At 41.6% G+C, this 12,238-nt stretch overlaps 1 protein-coding gene across 1 annotated transcript in view; it reads left to right on the forward strand.

Moving 5' to 3' along the window:
* The window catches only part of LOC126416187 (testis-expressed protein 10 homolog), a 159,909-nt gene that overhangs the window by 127,644 nt on the left and 20,027 nt on the right, over nucleotides 1-12,238 (forward strand). The window contains exons 7-8 of the mRNA XM_050083769.1: nucleotides 3,186-3,453; nucleotides 6,451-6,646. Coding sequence (XP_049939726.1) covers nucleotides 3,186-3,453; nucleotides 6,451-6,646 — 464 coding nt within the window. The remainder of the gene's footprint in view (nucleotides 1-3,185; nucleotides 3,454-6,450; nucleotides 6,647-12,238) is intronic.

The following is a 12,238-nucleotide window of genomic DNA, read 5'->3' on the forward strand; positions in this document are numbered from 1 at the left end:
TCTATACTCCATATGGACACAATTTGATTAATGGTCAGTTGTGAGGGAACAGTATTAAAAGCCTTCTGGAAATCTAGGAATATGGAATCGATCTAAGATCCCTTGTCGACAGCACTCATTACTTCATGGGAATGAAGAGCTAGCTGTGTTGCATAAGAACGATATTTTCTGAATCCGTGTTGGTTATGTATCAATAAGTCATTTTCTTCAAGGTGATTCATAAAGTTCGAGTACAGTATATGCTCCAAAATCCTACTGCAAATTGAGGTCAGTGATATGGACCTGCAATTCAATGGGTTACTCTTACTTCCTTTCTTGAATATTGGTGTGATCTGTGCTAATTCCCAGTCTTTAGGAACAGACCTTTCGTCAAGTGAGCGGTTGTATATCATTCCTAAGAAAGGGGCTATTGTGTCTGCATACTCTGAAAGGAACCTGATTGGTATACCATCTGGACCAGAAGACTTGCCTTTCTTAAGTGATTTCGCAACACCTGAAATACCTACTTTTATGTCACTCATGCTAACAGCTGAGATGAGTAGCTTCCTGTTCTGGTTAATAAAGATCCTTCTTAATATATGTGTGCAGTTTGTGTTATAGAAGAGGATACCGGCCACCAGACAACATTCTATCCTCGTTTCCAATGGTACAGGCCTACAGTGACAATGAGACGACATACAAACAGGTAATCAAAGCTCTGGCAAAAGATGATGTTCAGTTGTTCCAGTCTGGGGTGGTTCTGGGTGATGAAGGGGACACTCCATTGTGGCTGGTTCTTGGGAGTGGTGGGAGGATTGCAACTGTGACGGGAATTGGCAAGGGAGATCGGGTTGCAGACTAGATCCAGTGGGTATCCCCTTGCTCTTGACCATCTGTAGTAGTATTCCAGACATCACCTCCATAACTTATCCAACCTGCTGACATCCTACTCCTGTCTCAGGGCACCACTATTCAACCCCTTTCATACCTACAGTGTTCCTCCTTGTCCACTTCTGACCTTTCCAACTTGCCTCATCCCCCAAAACTCCTTACCAACTCTCCACCAAATCCAGAGCCAACAAATTCCCGTGTTACTGTTATTAACCTTCCAACCAATACCCTCAGCTCCATAGAAGTTTGAGTGCTATCCAAGGGACTCACCTTTAGCTCTAAACTCGAATTTAACCATGCTGGACTTGTCAAAAACCTACTTTCATTCTCCTGATCCTTGCAATGGAAGCATGTTGCCAATCCCTCCTACCAAAACTACCCTAATTCCAACATTCAACCTTGCCTCTTCCTGTTCATACCACTATCCAACTATGATCCTCCCTCTCTCCCACCTAACCATTCGCTGGTCAACTTTCAGGAATTCCTTACCTTCAACTTAGCCTCACCATCCTTCCCCACATTCCTTCCTCAGAACAACAGCCTTTCAGTAAAAGAAAGAACAGCCATTCACAACCTCAAAACAAATCCTGACCTAATCATCCTACATGCTGACAAAGCCTCCGCCACTGTTATGAATCACAGTGACTGCATGGCAGAAGGCTTCTACCAGTTATCTGACTCCTCCACCCGTAAACAATGCCAGAGTGATCTCATCCCTCAAGTTCAAAACCAACTCCAATCCCTTCTTAAAGCCTTAGGCCCTTCCCTCGACACCCTGCACACCCACCTCCTACGTGCCCCCCAAAATCCACAAACCCAAGAATCCTGGATGCCATATTGTCGCTGGCATTGTGCCCCCACTGAAAGAATTGCGGCCCCCCATTGAGCAACACCTCCAACCAATTGTCCGTAATCTAGCCTCCCATGTCAAAGACACCAACCATTTCCTTCATCAACTCTCCACCATGCTCACACCTTTACCTCCTGGATCCGTACTCGTCACTATTTGACACCACCTCCTTATATGCCAGCATCCTTCGTGCTCGTGGTCTTACCATTATCGACACAATCTTTCCCAACATCCTTCAGACTCCAAACCACTATTATAGAAATTATTAAACTAATTTAAATACACTACTATTAGACAACACATCTGAAAACAAAGGAAGTAGGTTACAGTACGCTTGTTCACCCACTGCTTGAATACTGCTCAGTAGTGTGGGATCCATACCAGAGAGGGTTGATAGAAGAGATAGAGAAGATCCAACGGAGAGCAGCGCGCTTTGTTACAGGATCGTTTAGTAATCGCGAAAGCGTTACGAAGATGATAGATAAACTCCAGTGGAAGACTCTGCAGGAGAGACGCTCAGTAGCTCGGTACGGGCTTTTGTTAAAGTTTCGAGAACATACCTTCACCGAAGAGTCAAGCAGTATGTTGCTCCCTCCTACGTATATCTCGCGAAGAGACCATGAGGATAAAATCAGAGAGATTAGAGCCCACACAGAAGCATACCGACAATACTTCTTTCCACGAACAATATGAGACTGGAATAGAAGGGAGAACCGATAGAGGTACTCAGGGTACCCTCCGCCACACACCGTCAGGTGGCTTGCGGAGTATGGGTGTAGATGTAGATGTAGATCAATAAAACAGCAATAACAGTTAGCAAACAATGCAATGTCATATGATGGGAGGGGTAGGCTGCATGCGCATCACGTGTGAGACCATTTCCGTATCAACATGGGGAAACTCCAGTTTTATTGAGTGGTATCGCTTTTTATTGCACAGGATTCACAGGTATATAGTTCTGTGATATATCAATTCATGAAATATTTTTCAAAATTTGTTGGTGAAATATTAGTTTCTTTTTCAGTCAGAATGTTTAGGTAAATTATTTGATAAAGGAAGATGCAATTTTATTTCCACGGCTGAAAAAAATAGTGACTGAAATGATTAATATGAGAATTATTTGCAGTTTTTTCATCCTTCTAGTTATTTATCCAATTTCCTTTTGGTTTGGTTTGTATTGTGATGTACAACATTTTGTGAGTTCACAAAGAATTATAATTTATGGAATTAGTGCACAAATGACAGCTTGTATATAATTGAGGCCACCTCACAATTCAATTTGTTTCCACTCTTGTGTTGATCTCACCAAAAACAGTGTCTTTAAGTCAGAATTTTCTTTCCACTCTTGGATGTTTTATGTTAGTGTATTATCATTTAATTAGTTGCTCTGCAGACTAGATCTATGGAACTCTTTTGTTATTAACTGAGCTTCACATTTACTTTCAGTTTTCCTCTCTTCTTCCAGACACTGTTGTTTAGGCAACAAAGTTCTTCTGACTTCAGACAGCATTTGATGTCTGGTTTCCCGTACTCGATCAACAAGTTGCCGTCAAGTGACAAGAGAGAGCAGCGGGAGCACCGCAGAAATATGCAGCTGCTAACAAAATCTGGAGTGCCTGCAGCTCTTGATGCTGACTGTGTGCAGCAGAACCTGGCCCTCTGCTATTTGGCGTGCTGTCTGCTGCAGCCGGTAGACAGCCAAGTCTCTGAGATGGTGTTGCAGTATGTAAGAAGTGAGTTCTTGTCATCAAGTTGTAAATTATGTTTGCCAATAATTTTTGCAAAAATAAAGAATGCGTAAAACTGTTTTCAAGGGAATCTGTTGTTATAAGTAAGAAATTTTCCAAAGAAGGCTCAGTTGAAAGACAAATAGAATAACGAATTCTGGTAAATAGACTGTGAGAACAGTTATTTTTAATTTGTTTTTTCCATTCAAGGAAAGCAAAATTTTGATGTATGTATGACGAAAGTCAGTATTCTTGATCATGATTGGGGCCATTATCAAGCTATTAGTGTCGCCTGTATCAAACGATGTGAGATATGTGGACCAGTCACATCCATATGCTTCTTTGCTAATCTAAAACTTAGCATTTGTATGGCTCACGTGTTGCGTAAAATAAAAATGAGGAAAGGCAACTTCAGCATATGGCACAGGCAAACGTAACAACACTGAGGTTGTTGGATAGATTTTTCTCAGTACATATGTACGAGGGCTATCCACAAAATACATTACGTTTTGGAATTAAAAATAAATAAAGTATTGGAATTTTTTTAATTATATACAGATGAAAGCCACACTTAAATACTACTTTTCTACATAGTTGCCATTTAAATTAAGGCACTTATCGTAGCGATGGACGAGCTTGGAAATTCCTTCGTCGTAAAATTCGGCCGCCTACGCCTTCAACCACGTGGTTACCTCTTTTGGGACAGAAAAGGTGTCATTTTTGTGGATTTCCTGGAAAGAGGCACTACAATAAACTCTCAAAGGTATTGCCAAACTCTGCACAACCTCAGAAGAGCAATACAAAACAAGCGCAGGGGAAAGTTGGGCTCAAAGATCTAGCTGATTCACGACAACGCCCGGGCCCACACGGCAAATGCCACTCGTGAAGTTCTCGAATCTTTTAAGTGGGAGTTGTTTCCTCATCCTCCGTACAGTCCCGACCTGGCACCGAGTGACTTCCACTTATTCCCAGCAATGAAGAAGTGGTTGGCTATGCAGCGTTTTGATGACGACGCACAGCTTCAAGAAGAGGTAATCACGTGGTTGAAGGCACAGGCGGCCGAATTTTACGACGAAGGAATTTCCAAGCTCGTCCATTGCTATGATAAGTGCCTTAATTTAAATGGCAACTATGTAGAAAAGTAGTATTTAAGTGTGGCTTTCATCTGTATATAATAAAAAAATTTTGCAATACTTTATTTATTTTTAATTCCAAAACGTAATGTACTTTGTGGATAGCCCTCGTATATGTATATATTTTATACACAAGTGTTTTAATGCGTGTACAGCACCAAATGATATAGGATTAAACAATTACCTAGTTACATACTTTAAATAAGCATTACATAAATGTTTAACACAGCTAGTTGTAGTAATTATTTCAGATCGAAACGAATATTCTTCTGTCACACATGCTTCATAGAGGGATGAATCAGTCAAAAAGACATTGACTGAGACAGTTGATAATTGAATAGCTTTAGAACATGTACGGACATGGGTTGGACTGTGGACCACAAGAAGTAAATTTTTAGTGCTGTGGCACCATTAAATTTGTTCTTGTTTCAGTTTAAAAACCGGTCTTTGCAATATAGAAAAGTTAGTTATCTGAATAATAGCTTGGTTTGGTGATAGGTAGCAGATTTTCTAATATTTTTGTTTTAGTATATCTGTAGTAGGCTATATCTCAGTTGTTAGTTTATGTCATTAACTTTCTCCTCTAAAATGTATATTTGAGTGTCACTACAAACATGAGGTGATTGAAAAATAAGTGCAGAAGCCGCGATTGAGTTCAGTTCAGCAAGAAAATGGTAAGTCTTTTGTCTAAAAGCCCCTGCCTAATGATAGAAATAGAATTTGTAATGAGGCATGTAGTGATGGATATGGAAATGTGATTTTTTGGGGGGGGGGGGGGGGGGGGGGGTTTAGAGCAAATATTATGGTGCTTCAGTCACATTAATCCACAGTGAGATATGCTGTGTTGTCAAGCCAGATCTAATGGAGGTATTTTGAGACTAGAATTATTATAAAATGTAACATGTGGCTATCCAGCAGGGATACGACTTCCTCAAATCCTGCCCTGAAATGAGATCCATCCTTCATGAAATCCTCCCTACTCCACCAAGAGTGTCTTTGCGCCATCCACCTAACCTTCGTAACCTCTTGGTTCATCCCTATGAAATCCCCAAACCACCTTCCCTACCCTCTGGCTCCTATCCTTGTAACCGCCCCCGGTGTAAAACCTGCCCCATGCACCCTCCCACCAGCTCCTACTCCAGTCCTGTAACCCGGAAGATATACACAATCAAAGGCAGAGCCACGTGTGAAAGCACCCACGTGATTTACCATCTGACATGCCTACACTGTGAGCCCTTCTATGTGGGAATGACCAGCAAGAAACTGTCCATTCGCATGAATGGACACAGGCAGACAGTGTTTGTTGGTAATGAGGATCACCCTGTTGCTAAACATGCCTTGGTGCATGGCCAGCACATCTTGGCACAGTGTTACACCGTCCGGGTTATCTGGATACTTCCCACTGACAGTATTTCCTTTCCTTTCATTATTTTTATAATTTCATGCCAGTATAATGCAGTTACATTTCTAGCCCCATGATATTTTTCTGAATAAGTTACTGAATCATCTCTGTAATGAAGATTTAAGTTAAAAATTGAAGTTATTTTAGATTAATGGTCTATTGTATGTATTGTACATTTGTGACAGGTTAAAAGTGTGTGCCGACAGTTGGTTCAGGCTGGAAAGAAGCAATGAAATGTTTGAATGTGTCTGTAAAACAGGTCGCTTTAATGGAAGGGCACAAAGCTGTAAAGGATAAGGAGCTGGGATTGGGAATTTGGTGTCACATTTTAACACATGTCACGAAGAAGTGATTCACATTTTGTGCTCAATGCTTACTTCTATTTCATCTACCACTTGATCTCACAGTAAATAAATGCATCATAAGTGTGTTGCAGTATGACAGATTGAGGGTCGACTTGTCTTGCAGAGTGTCTGGAGTCTCGCACCGTTGACGATGCCGAGCTGCTGCCTGTGCTCCGGGAGTTGCTCTTGGGAGAAGCGAAGACGTGGAGTGGGGTGCCAGAGCTCCTGAATGTAGTTGTTGCTGTCATCGGAAGGAGAGCAAAACTCATACATGTCCTATGTGAGTTACTGTCCAGGTCTGAAATCTCCTACTGGCAAAGGTAACATTCTAATTTTCACTTAGAAATTCCTTCTTGTTGATGCTTTCTGTGAAATAGTGTTTTGTCTCTAGTGTTACTTTCAGTGACAAAAAGTCTAAGAAACAAGTAGAACATTTTTATGCTAAATCTCTGGAAACTGTTGAAACCAAATTGTTTTACATTGGCACATCTCCAACATATCTCACGTAGTTTGTCTGTAGAGTTAGTTTACCTCAGCTTGTTGAATTGAGGAAAAGTTTATGGATTTACAGCTGAGAGTAATTGTACTGGTGGCTGTAAAGGATGATTATCAAGACTTTGGGGGTGGGGGTGAAGCTTAAAAGAACCAATCTGGGTAGATGCCAGAGTTTGGCCCTCTGGGGAAAGATCGTGGTATAGCATACCATATAGTGCTTATTAGTAATTATGAGGACTGCCAGAAACAATTTGTGCACTCGAGGACAACATCAAGCACATCACTCGGAATGCTGCTCGTACTAATGTGGAGACTGTCACTCTTCGAGTGATACTACTGGCCCAGGAAGATGCATTCAGTCGAACATATAAATGCATAGCTTCAAAGTCACTCGAGAAAGTCAGTGTGATTGGTGATCACCCTTCACATAGTCGCAGCACAGATGGCACGGTCTATATCTCAATGTTCCTCGTTAGAGGGTACTTGCACAGTTAATGTCCAGAAGCGTTGAGTATAACAAGAGCACCAAATCTGTGTGACTTTCAGTGTTTTTGCTATGTCTCTTTTAGGATAAATTTTCTCAGAAAGTCAGAGATGTGAGATAAAACCGGATACAACTGCAACAGTTTTTGGAGAAACAAAAAATGACAGTTTGGACAGCACAAAGGGTAACAGTCATGATAAACTTGGTGTTTTCCGTAAGAACATAAGAAGCTTATTAAAAAATAATCTTATCATCCTGATTTAGGAAGTTAAAAATATTGAAGCTGCTTTTCAGATCATTAATGACATCCTCATTATCTGAAATGATGTGGAAGACACCCTATCCATATTCCTTCAGAACTTCAGTGCTTTCTCCTCCATTTACTTGACCTGGTCCACGTCAGCCCAACCGGACAAATTCCTCAATGTTGCCCACCACCTTACTGATAGCTCCATCAGCATCTCTGTCCACATGAAACCCATCAACCACCAACAATACCTCCATTTTGACAACTGGCACCCATTCCACCTGAGGATGGCCTTTTCATACAGCCTAGCACAGTTGTTGCGTCTGCAGTGACAAGCATTCCTCCTCCAAATATTTGGAGAGTCTCACTGTGGCCTTTGCAGATGGAGATCACCCACCACACTGTCCAGAAACAGGTCACCTGTGCATTGTCTCCATACATCACATTTCCACTGGCTAGCTACGAAGAAGCGCACCATACGTGTCTCAGTACCATCCGAGACCAGTGCAATTGAATTGCATTCTCTGCCTCTCGGTATCCCATGAAATGAAACGTCTGCTTGTATCTGTATATGTGTGGATGGATATGTGTGTGTGTGTGTGTGTGCGCGAGTGGATACCCGTCCTTTTTTCCCCCTAAGGTAAGTCTTTCCGCTCCCGGGATTGGAATGATTCCTTACCCTCTCCCTTAAAACCCACATCCTTTCGTCTTTCCCTCTCCATCCCTCTTTCCTGACGAAGCAACCGTTGGTTGCAAAAGCTTGAATTTTGTGTGTATATTTGTATTTGTTTGTGTGTCTATCGACCTGCCAGCGCTTTCTTTTGGTAAGTCACATCATCTTTGTTTTTAGATATATTTTTCCCACGTGGAATGTTTCCCTCTATTTTTTTATACAGGGTGTCCCAGCTATCTTGTCCACCCAAAATATCTCTGGAACAATAACAGCTATTGGAAAACGACTTTCATCGGTATCAATGTAGGGCTGGAGACCATGAATGTACATATTTGGAAACATTCTAAAACAAAAGCATATGTGTTTTTTAACACAAACTTATGTTTTTTTAAATGGACCTCCTATATTTTTTCTTCAGCAATCCATAGTATGACAAAGCACATACACAATGGCGTTGATTGCATCGCAATATTCCCATTACATCCCGAGATATTGAGACGCGAAGTTGACACTTGAAACTCCCGACATGCACTGCTAGCGCACGTCCTGAGGCTCAGGCGTGAACCCCATGCTGCCCGTAATCGCGATGTGATTGACATCTGTAATCACACCTCCATACATATCAAGAGGGACACTTACTTGTCAATCACATCACGATTACGGGCAGCATGAGGTTCATGCCTGAGCCTCAGGACGTGCGCTAGCAGCGCATGTCGGGAGTTTCAAGCGTCAACTTCGCGTCTCAATATCTCGGGATGTAATAGGAATATTGCGATGCAATCAATGCCATTGTGTATGTGCTTTGTCATACTATGGATTGCTGAAGAAAAAAATATAGGAGGTCCATTTAAAAAGACATAAGTTTGTGTTAAAAAACACATATGCTTTTGTTTTAGAATGTTTCCAAATATGTACATTCATGGGCCCCAGCCCTACATTGATACCGGTGAAAGTCGTTTTCCAATAGCTGTTATTGTTCCAGAGATATTTTGGGTGGACAAGATAGCTGGGACACCCTGTGTGTGATATATATATATATATATATATATATATATATATATATATATATATATATATATATATATATATATATATATATATATATATATATGGAAACATTCCACGTGGGAAAAATTATATATAAAAACAAAGATGAGGTGACTTACCGAACAAAAGCGCTGGCAGGTCGTGTCTGCTTGTGTCTGTATGTGTGGATGGATATGTGCGTGTGTGCGAGTGTATACCTGTCCTTTTTTCCCCCTAAGGTAAGTCTTTCCGCTCCCGGGATTGGAATGACTCCTTACCCTCTCCTTTAAAACCCACTTCCTTTCGTCTTCCCCTCTCCTTCCCTCTTTCCTGATGAGGCAACAGTTTGTTGCGAAAGCTTGAATTTTGTGTGTATGTTTGTGTTTGTTTGTGTGTCTATCGACCTGCCAGCGCTTTTGTTCGGTAAGTCACCTCATCTTTGTTTTATATATATATATATATAGACACACACACACGGTTTTAAATGTACCTGTCTGCTGCTCAACATCTCCACTATATGGTGAAAAGTAATCTACCCCAATTCATATTGTTTCTACAGGTATGTTATACATAACAGAACATAGTTTGGAAGCCACAGGTACTGAACAGGAGCATGTTACTGTGTGGTGGTTGTTGCTGTTGTTGATTTTAGTTGAAAGACTGGTTTAATGCAGGTCTCCACGCTAGTCTCTCCTGTGCAAGCATCTTCATAGCTGCATAACCACCACAACCTCCATCCGTTTGAACCTGCTTACTTCATTTTAGCCTTGGTCTTTCTTTACAATTTTTACCCCTTACACTTTCTTCCATTACTAAATTGATAATTCCTTGATGCTTCAGAAAGTGTCCTGTCAACTGATCTCATTTTTTCAGTCGGGTTGTGCCGTAAATTTCTTTCCTTGCCAGTTTGATTCAGTACCTCCTCGTTAGTAATCTGAGTTAGAGTGGACACACAATAAATTGACCACTACCTGCACAGACGACAGGATAGGGAAGGGGGTGGTGGTGGTGGGGGGGGGGGGGGGGGGGGGGGGGGGAGTGATCAGACTAGACGACGACTGTGCCGTAGGGGCAGTGCAGTCTGACAGCTGAGGCCTGCGCACAGACTCCTATTTAGCATAACTTATAAGCTACATCCGGCGAGTCTGCAAATGATTGAATTAACAATTTATGTCTGTATGACGAATAAGTTGACAAAAGTAGATGTTCAAAGTCAATAGTTTTCACTAGAGTATCGAAAAAGAGGGCTGAAGTGCAGCGACATATGGAGAACAAAATTGGTTAAAATGTTATCCACTAACACCTGTTCCTTCTTTGTTTTCACAGTGTAAGGTGAAAATATTCTCTTGGTCATTTTTGGCTGTATGGAATCTCTTGGTTTGACTCCTCTTTCAGTTACAAATTTGTCAATGTCCTGATGAAGTATGAGCAAGCTGTAGCGAATGGCACATTGTTCTTGTTTTCGGCCACAATCACTCGGTGTCCAAGTGCCAGACTACAGGTCCGAAAGTCACATTCCCAATGAGAAAGCTTCAGGGAATAGGCGGCAAAATTCCTCTAACATCAACAATACATGTGCTGACAAACTAGGAGAGGCACTCAGCGCAGCAAATATCATCAGGAATACAAAGTGAGGTCATTCTTTTAATCATAATGGCAATACGCTCCTGCCATTTGTTGAGTTGTGTGAGGACTACATTGTGGTGAAGCATTCCCTCTGAGGCATGCAGCCATAAAAACGAAATTTGTCTGTAAATCAATGAAATGTTGCACCTATTGGACCTGATCTATAAAATGGCCCCAAACCTATAAAGGGTTAAAACTGATTAAAGAAAATAACAGCTTCAGTGTTGGTCAGTCTCTATATGTCAAGTTAAAATTATGTACCAGTCCCCTGTACTTGTTTGTTAAAATGATCTGAATGTTAAGTTTTCTTTTGCTTTCTCTGCAACTTTCCTGGGGGGATGGAGGTTTAAAACCCATGGTAGGTGCCAATGCCTACTCTCCCCCCACCCCCTCCCTCCTACCACCACCATCACCACCAAACACTAGTGGCCACCCTCTCAAGTTCATTTTCAGTGGGACTGTTACACACTTGTTTGCCTCTCAAAACATGGATTCACATTCTCAAGTACCTCAGTACAGAGAGCTCTCCGCACACCTTCAGTCCACGAAGGTTCTGATTCACCACTTTGCAGTGCAGAGATAGCAACACAAATGCTCAAAACACACTGGTCGGCAACCGACAGTCGACTGGCTACTGAGACAGAGGTGTAACAGAGGGTTGGATTTGCCTGATGCACTCTGCCATTCAGCACTGGCAGGGTTGCCTTTACGGGTGGATTTACTTGTAGGCCCTGTGTAGGCAGAGGTGAGTACCACATGCTGCCAATATGTGTATGTCTGTGGTTCACTGGTGTAACAACATTCCAATTTTTCTCTCACACTTGCAGGTGACTAATGGATGTAATCCTCGAAATAATTATATTGGCAGTTCAATAAGAGACTGTGTTCAAAGACAGATGTCACTGTCAGTGTAGGTTGGTGTGGTACTGTCGTGTACTGCCATCTGTTAGACTACATTGAGACAAAATTACCTGATTTTTAGAGATATTTAGATTTGACGGCCACTGCAGTAAGTTGTGCTACACTTTTTTTGACAAGATAAAAACCAAAATGGATTTTGTTTGTGATGACACTTCTTCAGTAAGAATAGTTAGCTCTTGGTTCTAGCACCTAGGTTTGACAAGGATTCCCCAGTAGAGCCAGCAGATGTGGTTATCGAAGAAATCACTGAAAAAGCCCACAACACGAGTCTCATCAATTGTCAATCAAAAGTATGTGAAGCAGCAGAGGCTGTAGGAGCATGCCAATAGAAATGACAGTTAATATTTTACAAGCTAAGTTGCCGACAGAAAAATTATTCACCCAAAGGGCCTTGTGAAGGCAGACAGTGAATGACAGGTGGATGCGGCTTTCAACATGGA

Source organism: Schistocerca serialis, chromosome 8, assembly GCF_023864345.2.
Source record: "Schistocerca serialis cubense isolate TAMUIC-IGC-003099 chromosome 8, iqSchSeri2.2, whole genome shotgun sequence".
Taxonomy (NCBI): domain Eukaryota; kingdom Metazoa; phylum Arthropoda; class Insecta; order Orthoptera; family Acrididae; genus Schistocerca; species Schistocerca serialis.